This window comes from Diceros bicornis, chromosome 4, assembly GCF_020826845.1.
Source record: "Diceros bicornis minor isolate mBicDic1 chromosome 4, mDicBic1.mat.cur, whole genome shotgun sequence".
In the NCBI taxonomy this organism is placed as follows: Eukaryota; Metazoa; Chordata; class Mammalia; order Perissodactyla; family Rhinocerotidae; genus Diceros; species Diceros bicornis.
This window is the reverse complement of record NC_080743.1, coordinates 52183052-52203212: the sequence shown is the minus strand read 5'-3', so window position 1 is coordinate 52203212 and position 20161 is coordinate 52183052. Positions and strand designations below refer to the sequence as shown.

The window sequence follows — 20161 nt, the reverse complement described above, 5'->3', positions numbered from 1 at the left end:
TACACATTTTATTTACAAACACTTTGAGCTCAATTTATCTATTTCCTCCACATCCTTAATTATTTGAGAAAATGACAAAGTAATTAAACACCATGCTTCTTCAAGATGAAGGTTATCTTCTCCCTCCTCTTTATGTTTTATTATTCTACAAACAGTAAAGAATGTAAGCCAGGTGACAGCAGAAAGGTCATACACTACTGTTTTAAAAGTCTATTCTTCTAAGGGCCAAATTTTGTGAAGTAAAGGGACTTGACCTAAAGATACAGTTACCATAGTATAACTGTGCTCAATAGGATGACAATTTTCTTCACAGAATCCCTAAAGACTCCTCAGGTTATAGAAAGAAGGCTCTTCATTTAAAATAAGTACTTATTTAATTCAATGTACATCAGGCAATGTGGTTTAATATACAGAATTAAATGGTCTTGGCTGAGAATGGTTAGGAATCTTTGGCTCTTGCCTGGGCGAAGCTATTTAAGCCATGAGCTTTTCATCTCTCTAAACTGACAGCATGCGTGAGATGATCTTTAAAATCATTCCCAACTCCAAAATTTGTTGAGTTGCAGGCATCAAAAGACAGCATTTTTAATTAAATATGGAGAAAAAACTCCTTTTGTTTTGCCTGTAATTTTCTAAGTCTTTCCCTTTCTACAATATTGGCCGTATTTGAGGGGGAAAAAAGCTTATTTCCCACCTACCCTGCCCTGCCTACTTTTAGATCCTAATACAAAAACACCATGTTTAATTTGTGACATCTATGTGTCTGGTCCCAGAAATACTGTAATGCCCAAATTTAGCTGTGAGGATCCACCGAAAGAAAAGAAGTACACAAGTGTTAGGCATACTAATACTTACCATTTTATACAAATGAAAACACATTTTAAAACTTTTTCATATTTATACTTATTTCATAACATTTTCATATATGCTGTTTCTGACAATTTTGTGTAAATTTAAAAATATTTATCCCATTTTTTGCTTAAGTTCTTATTGTGATGCAAATTTTGTATATAATAGAACTACTTTTCAAAAATTTCAAGTGACAATCAACAATTTCATTTACGATCAAGCTCTATATTTCTAACACAACGTTGACCAGAAGTAGGCTTTCCAAAAATGCCTTCTAGATTGTCTACCTTTGTAATGGTAACACTGAAGAATTGTATCAAGTAAAACATGCCAGATGTTTCACACAGGTAATTGAATCTAGCATTTACCATTGCTGTAGAAACAAAATAGCATCTGTCAGGTCCCTGTATATAGTTGAATTTAAAAGGCTGGTATGAAATCAATTGGGCAGATATGAATAGTTAAATTTAGATCAAATGCTATCTTCTAGGCATTAAGAAATTCAAGAGTATAATGGATGAAACTCTCGTATCACCCAACAATGGATGAAACTTTCTTAATATCAAACATCTTCTAAAAGAGCTCAGTAGACAAACTGGCTGTGAACAGTTTTCGTCTTAAAATTTTAAAGGTCAACACTTGAATTCCCAAGTCTCTTTTATGAACAAGTCATCATTAATCCTCAAATGACCTATTATTTTATTATAAATATTACCCAGACGTTACAATACTTTGGTGGATTAATGGATTTTCCCCAAACCTTTACCCTATGCTCTAATCAGTTTAAGGCATATCAGGGGATGAAAGGCTTAACGCTCCAGGGAGAACTCACTCACTTACAGATGGGAGAAAAGATTCATATATCTAAAAATGAAAACAAAACCAAAATGTAGGAGGGAACAAAAAGAAAAAAGAGGTAAGAGGAAAGAATTCTAGTGCCAGAAATAAGATTAAATGTCTTTTTATAGAGTAAAAATGAATTAGGAAGTGTTATCTTTTTGTCTCCAAAAGGTCTGCAATTTTGATATTTAATGGGAAGATGATAGATATTTTACAAAGAGAATCATAAAAAGCAAATTATTTGAGTATGAATCACATTTACTAAATGGGGCACAAGCAAAAGGTGCAGTAAAAAGGAGCCAATGATTAATTTTCTCTAGTCGGGAATATAATTAACCTTCACCTAGACAGAAATCATGTGAAGCCTGAGGCCAGCTAACTATCATCAAAAAGGTACTATGTAGCCATTTTGTATACCTGGACCCGGAGTGGCAAATAATCTTCACAGAGATCATCCCACAGCTCCTGCAGGTCTGAAAGCTCCAAGGGATAATTTACCGGTGTCTTGTAAAGGGGTTTCAAAGATCTGTTAAGGAAACTGGAACTAACTCCATCTGTCATGATATGGCCAGGCCTGGCTCCAGGTGGGCTGGATTTCACTGGAATAGGAAGCTTGCTCCCTCGGGGGCTCTGGATGGGCTTATAATCAAGACCTTTAATCACACTAAGAGCTAGCTCCAGCTTGTGGTTACACATATGCTGTGGAGCCTGTTCATCTGAACAACAGTCACACTTTAGAAGTTCCTTTGCACTTCTCTCAGTTTCCTCATCTTTTTGTTGTGGAGGACTAGCCTGGACACTTGCATCCAAAGATTCCACAGAAGATCCTGGTGTCCCTTCCTCCATGCTTTCTCCATCTGGGAGTACCTTCGTGCTTGGTAAATCGGGTGGCCCAACCTCAGACAATGCTGGTTCTTCAGTGCAAATACTTGTGGACCACCTGGTAGAAGGGCCACACGAGATACTTCTGGCCACCTTTCGAGGCACCTTACAAATGGCTTCATAATCAGAATCAGCAACCCGCAAAGCTGCACAACCACGGCATCTCCTGGGTCGGTTTCCAGGGCCTTCCGAAGCATGGCAGCTGTGTAGCTCCTGAATCTGATCCTCATTTTCTACCCAACACTCAAACCCTGAATAGGCAAAATCTTCCTGGAGCAGTGCAGAGTATCTTACATCGGGTAAGCCGGAAATGTCAACCGTCCCATTCCCCGCCTTGGTCTCCGCGCCAGAGTCATCGTTATTCTTCCGATACATGCTAGCAATGCAGAACTTGAGGCGGTCCTTCTCCAGCAGCAGCTTCTGCAATCGCTCAATAGAAAGGGCTTCGATCCGGGCAATAACAGTATCGAACCTGTAGATCCGATCGAGCATGAAAGCACATTTGCTGCAAGCAAACTCGGCTTTGCCATCGCGGGAGACATCCTTGCCCAGGACGTGCGAAAGCAGAACCTGGAGGTTGAGCTTGGATGCCGTGTGGAAGATCCAGCGCCGCTGGTTTCCACACAGCTCCCGGGCACAGATCCTGCAAATCTCCTTCATCTTCCCTCCTAGCGGTTGCCGAGCTTCCCTGAGGTGGCTGCTGCTCGGTGATCACTCACTGGCGCTTGGTTGCGCTCCGTCCCCCGCCTCCGCGGCCTCTGGCCGGCATGGCACAACCGGGTGGGGTCCCCACTCTGCAGGGGCGCACCTCTGCCACCCGCGCGCGGGCTCTGGGTACCACAGTGGTCAGCCCCGCCCCTCGGGGAGGGGGCGGGCGTAGAAACGCCTCAGGGGGATGCTGAGTGACAGCAGCGCAAGCCGCGCGCGGAACCTGCCAGGTCTCTTCCAGCTGTCTCTCCCGCCAGCCGCCGCGTCCTCAACGTCCTCTCTTTTAGCAGGGTGAGTTCGCGGTACAGCAGCGGCCGTCCGCTGCTGACGCAAAGACTCGGAGATTGAGGGTCGGATTTCAAGATGGCGCCAGCGGCTCGGCGCCTGCGGCCACCGGCACTTTCCTCTGGGAGCTGTAGTCCGGAGGCCGGCTCCCCGCTCTGCGCATGCGGGCTGGCCAGATTTGGCCCTCGCCCCAAATCTGGTCACGGCTCCTCGCGGTGGAACGCAGACGTGGCTCACAGTGGGTAGCGGGTGGAGAGTAGGATGGACTGCCGACCGCTGCCAGGCCGCTTTCATCTACTAAGCTTTCACCAAAAAAGCGCATCAATTCCCTGGTGGATCCTCCCTCCCGCCCCTGAGGGATGTCCCGCGGCTCTGCGTGGGGAGGAGACAGCCGATTCCCCTCCCCCCCTCTCCTGGGGTAGTGCCACGTACTCCGGACGGAGCAGCCTGGCAGCGCCACTAGGTACCGCTGCGCGCCGCCTCCCTCCAGTCTGCAGCCCCACATTCTCTCCCTACCCAGTTCTGTGCCTGGATTAAAAGGCCCTGAGGCTGTGGTGGCGGGCAGGGAGAAAGGATGAATAAAAGCAGAGGGGGCAGGTAGGGCGGATTTTAGGAGGTTCGGTTCAACCTCTTCCTCACCACTGGGAGTACCTAGAAAAGAGGACAAGTGTTTCTGCTCTCGCGATGTTTGGGGTTGCGGCTGCGGTGGCGGGTAGCACTCCTGGATGATTTGCCCTTTTTTAGAAAAGAAATCGAGAGGGCAGAAAGCAGTCACCTGAGAAGGAGTCCAGCAAATACCAGGTGAATGCAGCTGGTTAACCAAGGTTTTGAAGACAATAAGAGAGAAAATGGGCTTTTTCAAGAATGTAGAAACCTAAGAGTAGATTACTATCACCGAATTCTCTTTCAGGTTTAGGAAGACTGCAGTCTTTATTTTGGGGGTGGGAAGGGTAGACAAACACTAGAACAAAAGACCTAGTTTCTTTGAGTAAGAGTCCAGAGTGTCGGAGTGCTGCCCTCTGCAGAAATAGGGCTGGGAATTTCACTGATGTCAGTTAGTACACTGTCTTATTCAAGACTATACAGTGTTGGGTATAGAACTTGTAATACACACGAAGAGTAGGAGGAAGCTGGAGCTCTCTGTAGGTGGAATCCAGGTGTCAACGGCCATTTATAATAAAGAATTTTCTCCCTGACTTGAGAGGCATGCAGACACCAGATGGGAGGAAAAACAGGCCCAGCGATCATCAGGAGTTCCCCAGAGCAGGACAGTTCCCAGTTACAATAATGCTAAATTTCACTAACTGGACCTTGTGAGATAATAAGGCCAGCAACAGTCTGCATATTTCTGAGCCTCATCTCCAGGACAGAGGCCATACTCCTAAGCTTGAAGATACTCAAATGCCTTCAATGGGAGCTCATAATAAACCAGCAAACTTCTTACTGAGGATTAAATGAGATGATTTGGAGGAAGTGCTTTAACAACGTTTGGCTCATTAAATAATAGCTAACATTGTTGTTTTAATATAATAAAGGGAATATTTTAAAGTAATTTTAAGACTGTATGGGACTCTGCACACACAGATTGTACTGTTCTCTTATTTAATCACCAAAACAAAATCTTAGTAGCTCCATGGTGAGAGAGGACTGTCCTTACAGCTTTGGGCTTCATAGGCTATAGAACTTGGCATATGTGACTTCACCTAAATATGGATGTTCTGGTCCTAAAACCAAGAATGTAAAATAGAGTTCCAACTAAAACTCACTACAGCTGCATTTTTGCCTGCCTCTAGGTATATGAGCTTCAAAGTCAGAAGAAATTAAACAACAATCTTTGGAATCTGTAGTGAACTACAGAGAGGCAAGGAGTCTCTGGACCCACCCTACTGACAGACAGCCTGCCTGCCAGGACACCATCTGCTGTACACTGTCTTAAGTACTGTCCTAAAGAGCAGCAAGGACTCAAAGGTCCATAAAAGTGCAAATTAAGACATTAATCAAAGCCTCATCTTTGACAGTCAATGCAAGCCACATTTTCCTATTGAGGAAAATGCTAATGAAACAAAGTAATTAAGGAAACAAAGTACTCTTCAGGAGCAAACCCAAAATAATACTTTGTATTATTCTCTATTCCTTAATAAGATTTTGCATCTGACAGTCTCTAAATTTTAATGACAGCATATAGATAGCCTGGTGTAGAAGTGAAGTCAGTATAAATAGTGAAAAGACATTTACCATTGAAGGATAAATATGTTGGCTATAAGTAAGGGTCAACATACTGAAAGAGAGCTATACATATCTAGGCTTCCAACAACAGATAGGAATAAACCACTCAACAATCAAAGAGAATCTTAAGATAGCACTCTACTCACTCCTAGAGAAAATATTTAAAAACCATTTCTCAAGAAATGGATAGTAAATTATAGTATTAGAACTAGTCCTAACATGATCATTTGGTATTATAAAATAATTTAATCCCGACTGAAAGATCACTGGTGTATAGATAACAAAATTTGAAAATAAAATTAAAAAATAAAACAGAAAAATTATGTGATAAATTCAGCACTTCATGGTCTTTATCAATATCATCTTGGTCAAGATTTTGTATTTAGTTAACACTAGCTACCTATGGAGAGGCAAGCAAAATGGGGGGCTGAACAAGAACATTTACTTTTACTCTATATACCGTGTATCATTTGAATTTTTGGCAATGAATGTGTATTTGTGTATTATTTTTTAAATTTTTAAAATTTAGAAAATATTCTATAGTTAAAACTAAGAATTGTGCCAATTTAACACACTAATATCAGAATCTAAGTGGTAAAACTTGAACCTAAAATGAGAATTTTTGCAACATATGTGATAAATATATATATTATATATATGTAGATAACTTATATAAACAGGTTCAAAGGGGATATACAAATTATTAAATAGTGATTATGTCTGGAAAGTGGAATTATGGATACTTATTTTCTTCCTTCCTCATTTGTATTTTATAATTTTCATTTGTATTTTATAATAAGCATGTATTGCATTTGTGTTAAGAAAAAAAATATTACTAAGAAAAAAGGTAGGATAAACACATTTTGGTATATTCATACAATGCAATATTAACTAGCAATAAAAAAGAACGAACTCTGACACCCACAACATGAATGAATCTCAAAAGCATGTTAAGTGAAACAAGCCATATACAATTCAGTACATCCTGTGTGATTCCATTTAAGTCTAATAAGAAGAAAAATGGGGGCTGGCCTCATGGCATAATGGTTAAATCTGGCAGGCTCCGCTTCAGCAGCCTGGGTTCGCAGATTCAGATCCCAGACACAGACCTACACCACCCATCAAGCCATGCTGTGGCAGCGACCCACATACAATAGAGGAAGATTGGCACAGATGTTAGCTCAGAGCAAATCTTCCTCACCAAAAAAAGAAAAATGAATCTATAGTGATAGAAATTCAGCAAGTGGTTATGGGGGATAAGATGGGGTGAGAATTAATTGCAAGGGACCCAAAGGAATTTTCTGGGGTCATGAAAATGTTCTATATCTTGTTTTGGGTGATGGTTGCATGGATGTACAATTGTCAGAGCTCACTAAACTGAACATTTAGATCTGTAGATTTTATGTATGTTAGTATAGTTCAATAAAAAATATTAAAAGGAGTAAATAAATATAAAAATATGTATTATCCATAAACTTTTAATCTGTGGGATTTCTTTGGTAGAAAGTAACCCCCACTTTATCATAAGAATAGCTTTGAAAACTGGGAAGATAAAATATAGCCCAAAAGAAATTCCATAAAAAGCCCATTTGAAAATTCAAAACTTTATAGTTCCTATCCATACAAGCTTTGGAAAATATTATTTTATATGCATATGCACACCACAAACCACACATTTATGACTGAAGCAAGGCATGTTGTTAAGGTGAGACCTGAGGCTTTTGTGATGATTTAGAATAGGATAATTCTAAAACTTATCAAAGGTACATAATAAAGGAAAATTTGACTGAGAACAGGTTTCATATTATGATATCTATTATGAATTGAACAAAATAATTTTATATATCAGCAGTTTGCCCTCAAAACGGATTGATAAATGCATTCACACTTATTTTCTGTATTCCTAGGTCAAGTCACTTAAAGGCCAGTCATCTGGTCTTCAGTTCCTTAATCTACAAAATAAACATGTTGAATTTAAACAGCTGTTTTCAACCTTTGGTGTGTATCAGAATCACCTGGAGGGCTTGTTAAAACACAGATTGCTGGGACCTACCTCCTAGAGTTTCTGATTCAGTTGCTCTGGGATGGGGCCCAAGAATTCCTAACAAATTCCCAGATCCTGCTGATGCTGCTGTCTAGGAACCACACTTCGAAAACTACTGAATTAGAACTATCCTAAAGTGTATTCAGAAAAATCTCAATCAAAAGATCAGAAGTTCTGCAGATAAATGGAAACATCCATCAATGCTGAAGAATTACTTATAAAATTGTTGAATTTGGAGAACTGTATTTGGAACAATTTGGAACCGCATTTGGAACAATTCCTAAGTAGTAGTGTGGTAGGGATGTTTGGCACTATCTCTATTTCGATCTCTAATTTTGGGGGCCTGGGAAGTCTCTCTTAGAGCTGTAGCCACTTTTGTACCCCCTGTGTTGTAGTGTTTCTAAGACCTAATTCTGGGCCGGGAGGGAGTTTCCAAAAGAATCTGAGAGATGGAAAATCCCCATGTCCTAAACCAGTTGTATTAGGTTTCATTGCCCCAGTTATGATATTCGAAATAGCTGTTCTAATTACTAAAAACTATGCCAAACAAAAAGTGATTCTGGCAGAGAAGTTAAAGCAGATGAGGAAATGCAAGAATATCTAAGGAAAGCCCATTAGACTTTATGGTAACACCACAAGCACGCGCATGATTTCCCTGTGCTGGTTTGAAATCTTTTAAGAAGCTAAAAACGATCATGCTTTGCATTAATTAATAACAGCATTTCAAAGCACTTGTTTTAAAACCAGATTTCCAGTTCAACTACAGATTGCAGTAATACGGCTATCAGCAGAATCCATCGTAATATAGTAAACATGAGTCTTTCAAGTTGTTATTAAATACCCATAGCTGTTGAAGTGAATTTTAAATTATATGTTAAATCAATCAACGATTGAGCCAGAATTTATGCAAACTCAGTCTGTCTTTTCCCTGTCTTCAGTGAGCTTTCAGTTTAGTTGAAGGGGAGAAAATGTGCATGCTACAATCAAAACGATTGATTGGTAAACTAAATGGTGCTGATTTAAATTCAATGTGAGTGCAGGAAAAGTTGAGATTAGTATGGGCTGATATAGTTGAAGCGGGCGAGAGTGGCCTGCTTCATTCTAAGATGGGTCTTAGAATGAAGGAAACAAAGGAAGGGACTCCAGAAAAAGAAAATAGCATCATCAGAAGTCTTGGAAGTTGGGTTTCAATACAGTGCCAGCCTGTAACTAAAGGGAGTATGTTGGAGATTCTATTTGACATTTGAATGGCCAGGTTCATCCTACTCCATACATCTTATCCTCTACAATTGCTCATTCAAAGAACATGTATGAAGGGCCAGCTGTAAGCCAGACACTATGCTGTGGTGCTATGGGAGTGCCTTGGCAACTAAAATTTGGTTAATATTTGGCAAAGGCAAAAGAATTTGGACTTAATGTTATGTACTTGAGTAGAGAATGGCATGATTAAAACTTTATTTTAGGAAGATTAGCCAGGCAACAGAATGGACTAGAGTTTCAGGGAGAGATTCTGGAATGGTTACAAGAAGACCTGCTAAAAAGCCATTGCAATTATTCATATGTGGGGTAAGAAAGGTCTGGTGTGGAAATGGAAAGAAAGTGGTAAATACGAGAATCATTTTGAAGGAATGAAAAGCAGGATTTGATAACATATGCAGAGAGGATGAAGGAAAAGAAACGGTTAAAAATAGAGATAAGGTTTTTGTTCTGGAAGATTGGTAGAAAAAATGGTCTAAATGAACAGAAATGTGGGAGTTGGAAGAGTCCATTTGCAAAAGTGAAAAATTTTGATTTGGGACATGCTGAGTTTAGGTGACTGAGAAAACCCGTGGAAAAACTAAGCGGAGCTCGTCTGCAATCAAAGCACAGGTAAGAGGGGGACAGAATCTCAAGAATGAGAGGGATGGTTAACATTGTCCAAAGCTAGAGAGAGATCAGCAGGAGAGATGAGGTCAGGCATATCATTTTCTGTAACAGAGCAGACTTGGAAACTTCAGAGTTGTTACCTTTAACACCTCAGAATCCTTCCCTGTCAAGCCAAACACTAAAATCTTTTCGATCCTTTTTCTGAACATCTCTAGCATGTTTAGAAATGTTTCTTCACATTTTCACTACCCTTTCCCTTTCAAGCTCTTGAAACCTGAACCATGTCTCTGTGAAAGATGACATGAATGGAGCAATATTAAAATAGAGCCAGAGCAGCCATTTCAGAGGAATTGCCTTGCGTGCCTTGTTTTATCTTCCAAACTGGACCAAACTGCCAACAATCCAAGAAGTCAGTAAGGACAAGAATATCCTGTCTGTAAGGACTGATGAAATTGGACTTTGCTGATGACTGGATTGCTCACCAATCAATGAAGTACAAGTCCAGCCTTTTGCCTGAAGATCAAACCTCAGATCAATCTATGAAGTACAAATCTAGCCTTACCTCATCTAGCACCAATGAAGTCTTCTTTAATACAATTCACCTCATCTTTCCTTTTTCCCATAAAAACTCTAAGGCCCTCTCCTTTAATTGGGACACTGTTTGGGTTTCTACCTGAATCTATGCTCCCCGAATTGCAATTCTTTGATCCCAAATAAATGCTTTGTCTCTTAAACTGGTTTCTGTTTTTGTAGGTTGACATCACACAGCCCTAGAAGCTTACCCCTCTAATCATTCTGCACACTATCTCCAGAACATTCATATCCACTATCATTGTCCACTACCTATTGGATGAAATCTGAAACCTTAGCCTAGCATTTCAATATCTCTACAATAAGATCCTAATCTACTTTTCAGCTTCATCTCATACTTCTTACCTAACCAAATAGTGACAGGGTAAATTTTTGGATATAAATTTGTTTTGTTACCTGTATACCCCTGTCTCCCTCTTTTCTGGTCTAATGGTCAGGTCCTTAGCATTCCCTCGACTAAGAGTTTTTGCAGAGCCAAGAGCAGAGGCTTAAGTCAAATGCATTTCCTTACTCTTATAAAATTCTAAACCAATTGAGAAGATTAAGCCAAGTGTCCCAGTGGAGAAGAGTAGAGAGGAAAATGTCTTTGAGGTCAACAAAAGAGGAGAGAGTGAGCTTTCACCCAGATAGGGAAGAGACTGGAGGTCAAAGAGTAACAAGGACCCACTTCCATTCCATATCAGTGCCGTGGGGAAGCAGCAGGCCCTGGGAGGAGAAGGCAATGGGTGACTTGGAGAGGCTAGACTCTAAGTCAAGGGGTTCTTCTCCAAAAAGATTCCAATGTAGCAAGTTGTTAGGGTTGGCAGAACCATGAGTGCTGGGGCAGGGGTGCTTCAGTGGTGGACCAGTGATCAGAGTAGTCTCCTTGATGCTTTGGCACCTGATAAAACCTAGGGATTTTCACCTTCAAGTAACTGAGAGAGTGGGGAGGAGGAAGTACCAAGTAGATGAAATTTAATTTCCCACCAGCCTGATTAGAATAGGGATTCAAGGTAACATTAAATTGATTTAAACAGAGTAACAAAATGTGATAATTCCTGCATAACTGAATTTGTGAATTCAGAGTAAGAGTTAAACTACTCCGAAACTTTTGTAGGTATTCATTGAGGCTCAGTCCTAGATCCTTTTCACCTCTCTCTTTTTATTCTCTTTCAGTGTCATCTCATCCTTTCCCATCTTTATACCACTAACTTCCAATTTATATCTGTAATATTGTGATTTATAATAAGAAATATATATTCGGTCTTCATCCTGATTCTGGCACAGAGCTCCTAAAACCCTTGAAATTTCCTAAGTGATGAGAGTGGTAAAGGTTTTTGGTATATTAATGAAGTGACTTTTAGAATGCCCTTAGGTCACCTATGGATGAGGGCTGGTTGCCAGAGGAACCAACCTTGTGATTAGTGGGTTGGAATTTTCAGTCCCCTTCTACTCCCCCCACAACCTCCGGGAAGGGGAGAGGGGCTGGAGGTTGAATCAATTACCAATGGCCAATGATTTAATCAATCATGCCTATGTATAAACACCCAAAAGGACTGGGTTTGGAGAGCTTCCCAGTTGGTGAACATTTGGAAATTCTGGGAGAGTGGCCCACCTGGAGAGGGCGTGGAAGCTCATGCCCCTTCTCACATATCTTGCCCTATGCATCTCTTCCATCTGGCTGTTCCTGAGTTATATCCTTTTACAATAAACCGGTGATCTAGTAAGTACAATGTTTCTCTGAGTTCTGCGAGCTGCTCTAGCAAATTAAACAAACCTGAGGAGTGGGTCGTGGAAACCGCTGATCTACAGTCAGTTGGTCAGAAGTACAAGCCCAGAACCTGGGCTTGTGACTGATGTTTTAAGCGGCGGTGACAGTCTTGTAAGACTGAACCCTTAACCTATGGGATCTGATGCTGTCTCTGGGTAGATCACGTATATTAGAAGTGGGATGAATTCTTGGACACCAGTAGATGTTGGTGTTGTGTGGGAAGTGCCTCCCTCACCGCGCCCCTGCAACACACATGTTGGAATTGGTGATCAGAACCACTAAAAGAATATCTTAATCCCAGAATTCTCCTCTGAGTTCAACTCTCAGATGGCCAACTACTTATTTGTATCTGCAGATGTATGTGTCAGAGACATCTCAAAATCACCACAGGAAAGACTGAACTCTTGATTGCCGTCTTCCCCTTACCAATAGTGCCTCCCCCTCCTTCCTCCTAATTCTCCACTAGGGTCAGCAAACTATGGACTGTGGGCTAAATCCAGCCCCCACCTGTTTTTATAAATAAAGTTTTATTGGAACACAGTCATGCCAAGTCCTTTATGTATTGTGTATGGCTATTTTTGTGCTACAATGGCAGAAATCTTATCGCCTGCAAAGTCTAAATTATTTACTCTCTTTTTTTACTACTTTTTGCAGAAATTTACCTTTTTACTACCTTTACAGAATTATTTACTACCTATTACAGAAAAAGCTTGCTATTTCCTGCTTTTTGTTTTCTTCAATGTACTTATCACAGTTTGCAATTATTTGTTTGTTTGATTACTTGGTTATTTCTCTATCTCCCTTATTAGAATGTAAGCTCCCTGAGAGGAAGGACTCTGCCTTGCTTATTCTTACTGTTTCTCCAGCACCTAACAACACTAGTGTCTGGCCATGGTAGGCACTCAATAAACAGTCATTGACTGGACTATATGAATGAATGAATGAGTGAGTGAATGAATGAATGAACTTTTTATTATAATCTGAAAATTTTATTTCACTCTTTTGCCTTAGCACAAAACTTCCATTCTTGGTTACCCTCTAATGACCTCATATTTAAGTACTAGAGTTCCATAATAACTAGTCCCCTCAACTTCTTTCCCCTCTACTCTATCCTCCTTCCAGATTACTCTTTCCAAAACAGATATCAGATATATCACTTTCCTGCCCAGCAACCTGGAGATCTAATGACTTATCCATCAATCATAAACTTCTTAACCTGCCTTCTAAGGCCCTCTGACTCTAGCTTCACCCTATTTTTCTAGCCTAAACTCACTATCCACCTACATATATTCTACTCCGACGACTGCTTCCTTATACGAACTTCCCTACCTCTCCATCTCATCTACTTGGAATATTCTTTCCATCACTACCACCTCCACCTGTCAAAATCCTATCTGACCTTCAAGTATTTCCTTTAAGCTGCCTTTCTTAATCCCCTCAAAAGACATTTTTCTCTTCTTTGAACTTCCAAAGCACTTCTTGTACCTACAGTAATTTGTGTCATTTCTCCATATTGCTTTCTCTCCATTAGCTGGTAAGCTCCCTTAAGAAGAGGAACCATGCTTTACTCATCTTGTTATCTTCTGAGGTCCTTAGAACAGTATGTTCCTAGATCTAGTAAATAATCATTGAATGAATGAATGAATGAATTGATGCCTTTCCTTTTCATCTCTTATTAAAATCCTAATCATTCCTTACAGATCAGAATCGTCACTGCCCACCCCAGCCCATGATGACTTTTTCTTTTCTCTACTATCTTGTATTTTGTTTCCATCAGAGACTTTCTTACCTTCCAATTAGATTGTTATCTCTAGAGGGCAGAAACCAAACCTTATACATCTTTGTGTTCCTCTTTCTTCACATAACAGTACCTTGTGCATTGTAAATGTTCAATAAATATTTTTGATGAGGCTGTAGAGAAGCCCCTTATTTTTCTACCTCCATTTCTTCTCTAAAGGGTCAGAACTATGATTGTCTTAGCTGATAAGGCCTGTTTCTGAGACATGTTACCAATGAAGGTTATGTCTGGGAGATGGTGATGTTGAGTGCGGATTTGTAAATGAGTCTCCAGCTTCAACATTCATCAGCTTAAGAAGATACTGAAAAGCTGCTCTAAAAATAATCTTACATGAAGTTGGCTGGAGCTGCCTGAGCTACTAATCCCTGCAAGGTTTTCAGTCTCTGCCTTGAGCTTTCAGAGCACATTCTTGCCTTAACCTCCATGGCAGATCTCTCCATGGTAACGCTGGAATGTTTGCTATTTTAGGAACTATGCCTCACTGCATGCAGTGATACTTACATTAGGTTCCAAACAAGGCTTAAATGCAATGGCTTGAGTGTCTGCTGCTTTGTGTGAGTAGGATGGTCCTGATTGCTTAATGGATGCCTCTCCCTGATGCTGTTGTCCCGTTTCATTTTTTTAGGCCAATCACAGTGTAATTACACATTAATAAATATTGGGGGAAAATGGAGAGAAAAAAAAAAGGAAAGAAACAAAACAAGAATGCCTCTAGACCTTCCTTTGCAAGTACATTATTTCCCCCTGCCTTCACACCCTCAAAGTCTGGCTTAATTTAAAAGATTCTTTGAGATGAAGCTTCCCCCATTCTGTAGAAGGGAATAACATCAATAACTGGAACAACTGTCAGCTTTCCCTGCAAGTTTGTGGATACTCTCACTAAGGAAGAGAAAAACGCTTTGTAAACTTCACTTGATTAGATTTTCTGACTCCCTGGTAAAAAAGATATATATAAGTTGCTGCAGCATGATAGATATATCAAAAAGCTCCTGAGCACTCTGATCCCAACAACCAGCTGTCGATCTGCATGGACCTGGAGGATTGGAAACAAACATGGAGTGTTGTCAATCAGTGGCATGTCAAGTTTTTTGTTGTTCTATAAAGTTAATTATATCATAGAAGTTCATAAGTATTGTGCAAGTACACTCCAGCTAACATGGATGCTGCACAATGTTTTGGTAGAAATGAAAAAGGAAAATAGCTAGAAGGATGGTAAAATCAATCAAATCAAATCATCTTTATTAAAACTGTCTGTCTTATTTGAGAGAATGAAGGCTCTGAAGTGAAACTTTCTATACTCAGAGATAATACCCCAGTCTAGACTTTCATACTGTGATCACATGAGAAATCCCTGTTTATGGGAGCTGGGGTAAGATGAGTGTTCTTCATTTGGACGACTCAAACCCAGAAGTGTCAGATCTGTGAGCTCTCTTTCTTCTAAAGCCCAACTGTGGTTTTCCCAATTGTGAGAGGTGGGGAGAGGAGGAGGGAGTAAATCAGTCCTCAGAACTCAAGCTCCCTCATCCCCTGACATCTGTAAGGGATCCAGGGATGACTTTGCTAGGAATAAGGAAATTCTTTACCCTCTCCAGAGCAGGCCCAGAGCTTAGAAATTGAACTTGTGCCTTCCACATTGTACGGGTGTGGCTCCTGTGTTGAGAAGTGGCATGCAGACAAGGTTTGAGTATAATACAGTAGAATTAAGATGCTGCTACTGGGCCAGCCCCATGGCTTAGCGGTTAAGTGCGTGCGCTCCGCTACTGGCGGCCCGGGTTCGGATCCCGGGTGCGCACCGACACACCGCTTCTCCGGCCATGCTGCAGCTGCATCCCACATACAGCAACTAGAAGGATGTGCAACTACGACATACAACTATCTACTGGGGCTTTGGGGAAAAAAAGGAGGAGGATTGGCAATAGATGTTAGCTCAGAGCCGGTCTTCCTCAGCAAAAAGAGGAGGATTAGCATGGATGTTAGCTCAGGGCTGATCTTCCTCACAAAAAAAAAAAAAAAGATGCTGCTACTGTTAGCAGACAAGGGTAACACTCACAGCAAAGGCTTCAGGTGTCACAAATAGCAAGAGTTGCCACATGTTACTTTATACAGAGGGGGGAGACAAAGCACTTTATAATTGGTTTTATAATATTTTTTATAATTGGTTTTATAATATTCTTTACCTTTATCTAATTCACAAAATAGACTAGAGGAAGCAGTTAATAGCTGTGTCAAACCATGATTTGCTATCTCAAGAGGTAACATCAATTATCTGTTCAGTCAATCCTCAGTCTAAACAACCACCAGGATTGCTTTTCTAAAATGCAAATCATGAGCTTTTATTCCCCTTGCTTATTTTTGTTTTAATTCTTCATTGCCTACAACATGACATTCTTAGGTTGACATTTATGGGACTTTCCAGCTATGTATGTATTTCATCATTCTCCAACATTTATCATATATTTCGTAACACCAATTACTGCCAATTCCTTAACTATGTTCCACACCACTGTATATATTGTTCCCTTGCCTAGAATGACCTTCTTCTAGTTTCTGCCTGGTGTACTCAGCCTTTAAGGCCTTAGGTCAAGGGTGACTTCCAGATGAGGCTTTCTCTGACTTCCAAAGGTAGAGTTAATCTGTCTCATCTGTGGGTCCCTTTAGCACTATGCATATATTTCTCTCTCTCCCTTTATCACCCTGTATTTTAATTCTTTGTTTACACGCCCGTCTCTTATCAGACTGTAAACACTTCGAAGGCTAGGACCCCCTAGACCAGTAGTTCTTACTGAGCAACTGTACCATATCCTGGGATGCATTTTGGAAATTTGTGGGAGCGTTTCTCGTTTTTGTTGTCCTCACAGAGATGAGTGGGGCGGGGGGTACAACATAACTTGCAATGGGAAGGACAAAGCATTGTCCCAAAATCTGAACGACTTTCGAATGTTCCACTGGGCAGTGATGGAGGTAATCAAACTGTTTATATAATCTGAACCTAGCACTTAATTCTCTTGTATATATGAACACAACATGAATATACCCTGAATTCTCCATCAATTAAACTGCTATGTAAATTAAGGGAGGATTGTTTTATTTATTTATTTACTTTGGAAATTTACCAAGAGTTTTTCACTTCGGCAGTGCCCCTTGCTTATTACTAATGGAAGTGCCCCTTGCCGTGTTTGGTTTGCCAATATAACAAGCCTGGATCAGACTGCATTTGAACTGTGACATTCACAGTGATTTCCCATACAGGTAAAAGTACCTGACTATTTCTTTATATCTTTTAATATAATTGTGCCCAAGAATTTACATATTTAAATAATTATTACTTTATTATAAATTAATCTCTTTTTATGTTTCTTATAGTTCAGTATCTACCTCACAGGGTTGCTTTGAGGTTTAAAATAATTTGAGTTAATATATAAGGTACTTAGAGCAGTGTCTGGCACACAGAAAATGCTATAATAAGTGCTGATGTCATTACTACAGAAAAGTTGTTGAATATTCATTGACAAATATTTTAAATTACACTTGAAATACATATTTAAGAAATCCTGTGAATTCACTTCTAGGTTTCATATAATAATAATATGAACCATCTGAGCATGACTAAATGTTCCCAAGATGTTAGAGAAAGTGCTTCAATATTCCTTTTTGTCTAGGAGATTAAAGTGAGATATAATTTTCATCATGACCGATTTACCCTGAACGATTCACATTCCCTCGCGGTCCTCCTGGGGAGCAAGAACACAAATTGACAACTTTGAGTTTGGTCTTTGCCTATAAAACAGTTTTTGTATGTGCAAGGCTAACAGGTCCAGAGGAAGAATTGTGACCATTAATCTCATTAATAAATAATTGCTATACTTATTAATTTTTCTTTGTCTTTTGTAAGACAAAGATAATTACAATGTGAGTGAAGTTTGCAATATCTGACTCATTGACTATGTCTTTACAGCCGCTACTCATTTTAAGAATAGCTCTCTTTCAGGTTCTTAATATGGATAATGATAATAGTAGCTACCATGTTTTGAGCAATATCCTAGGCACTTCATATATATTCTTTCTAATCTTTACAAATAGCTGAACATTAGGTATTTTTATCCCTATTTTATAGAGGAGGAAACGGTACTTGGAGGGATTATGTAACTTGTTCAAGGCCATGTATATAAAAAGTGTTGACACTGGGATTCAAATTCCAAAACCTGAGCTCATTCTTTCATAACACTTTGCTTCTCTAGTTAAAATCCAGGAGACTTCATACCAGCATCAGTTATTGAAGGATCAGATTCTTTCCTAAACTTGGACTTGACTGTATCCTTTCATAAGTCAATCTGTACCACTTGAGTATGGCTAAATGTTCCCAAGATATTACAGAAATCATTACAACATTTCTTTTTTTCTAGCCCACAGAATATAAGATAGAAGCACAGTGACCAAAACCATGTCCTTTCCTTTGGAATCTGAATACGCACTGGGAGAAGAAGGAAGTTTTCAGAGGATTATCTGGATGCTTGCTAGAAGGCTGCATTCTCTGGCCAGGCTTCTTTGGGCTGTTTTAGAAATGATAATATAAAATAATTCTGTGCACACTAGGCAGTACTTGGTGCCTAATTTTTCTTTCATAAGGCACAGACCAAAAGGGAGAAACAAGGACATGATCTGTGGGAGGCTTTCTGTCCTCCACATCTGAGAGGACTTACTGTCCGAGGTCCCCTATGACACAGCTTTCCAACGTGTGTGTTCTAGCCAGTGTGCCTCAGAGTGGCCCACCATTGTGCTGAGACGCCATCCCCTCGACTCTCAGGTGGTGGGTGGATCTGGAGGTGGACACAGGCAATAACCTCCAACCATGACCAGCCTCAGTCACTTAACTTCAGAGTACCGCAGACACACGATAATTTCCTATGAAAATGAACTTTCTATAAACGAGGTTGGGAAATACTGATTTACAGAATTAACAGCACCATATGATCAGGTTTATAAATGTACTAAGAGTTGGGTAATAACAATAACCATAAATTTTTATAGGTACCAGGTAATATTAAAGAAACATATCAATTTAGTACAATTTGTGACTTGATGCGTTTCTTTTTTCTACCCATACGATTTTATTATTCTTTGAATGCTGTACTTTTCCTTGTTCTAAGTATTCGTCTAAAATAGAATATAAATAATTTAGTCTCTTTGAAATTATAATCTTTCTCTGCTTCAAGTCTGCTCTGAAAAGTGATACCAAACGAATTCCCTTCATCAGCATTGCAAATATTGAACTACATATACCCATTGCAGTGCTTACCAAAGATACTGATGAAAATAAGTATGTGTACATAAATATATCTGTATTTATGTATCTGTAAATATAAAACTAGAGTCATAAGGGTGATTTTATTTCAGAATTTACCTGAGTATTATGTCTTTCAAAATGCTCACCTTGGGGACTACATACTTTTTCCAATGATGCTGGACTCATTATAATAGAATGTCAGAACTATAGGAGACTTTGGAGATTATTTGGGCTAATTTCCCATTTTACACAGATGGAAGCTGAGAAGCGATATATCCATAGTCATAAGTTAATAAAGAAAGAATCAGGATAGAAATCCAATTCTCCTAATTCCCAGCCAAGTTCTTTCTAATTAAAAAATGTTGTGGAATCTTTTCAAGAGTCTTTTCAAAAACCTTCCATATATTTCAATATATATCTTGCAAAAAGCCTATGAACTTTAATTTTTACTTATATCTGTCAAATTACATGCATACACATCATTTCCTGAGTTTGTTAACCAGAGCTTTCCAACCAAAATGGAGCCACGTCCAAGAGGATTACAAGTGTGGCCAAGAGAGTGATTTCTTCTGCCCTCATTGTGGCCTAAGCACTCAGGGTGGCCCCCCAAGTGAGAAGGTCCATCCATTTACCACTACTCCTTACAAATACTATCATTTGTTATTTGTGCCATGACACAGGAAAGGTTGGGAAGCACGACTTTAAACTAGTTCTTATCACTGCTCTTTCTATCCTGACTCCAACCTTTGTATATGTGAACCACTAAATTAAACTGCACACGTCTTGCGTTATCATTGGTCTAGGACCTGTAAGAATACCTGGTAATTGCTTATATTGCTTGAGAACAGGTATATTCTAGGGTTCCTTTAGAAGGTACCTTTTTAGAAATTAGAAGTTGAATGGAGGAGGGGAGTTCTCTCTGAGGTAACCTCCTACAATATACATCAATACAATTACTTTCACCACAGTGAGGGTTCTCTCTTCAATATTAAAACCACATTCTACATTCTATATAATTATAAAACACTCAGTGTGGTA

The 20161-nt window shown here is 39.7% G+C and overlaps 1 protein-coding gene across 8 annotated transcripts in view; it reads right to left on the bottom strand.

Moving 5' to 3' along the window:
- The window catches only part of PDE4DIP (phosphodiesterase 4D interacting protein), a 197309-nt gene that overhangs the window by 78843 nt on the left and 98305 nt on the right, over positions 1-20161 (bottom strand). For 2 of the 8 annotated variants that reach the window (XM_058538928.1, XM_058538929.1), the window contains exon 1: positions 2107-3579. The exons of 3 other annotated variants lie outside the window; for them this stretch is intronic. In XM_058538928.1, coding sequence (XP_058394911.1) covers positions 2107-3231 — 1125 coding nt within the window. In that variant the 5' untranslated portion in view covers positions 3232-3579. Of the gene's footprint in view, positions 1-2106; positions 3580-12967; positions 14873-20161 lie in introns of those variants that run through there. 3 more of the 8 variants (XM_058538930.1, XM_058538933.1, XM_058538934.1) reach the window with 3 other exon arrangements.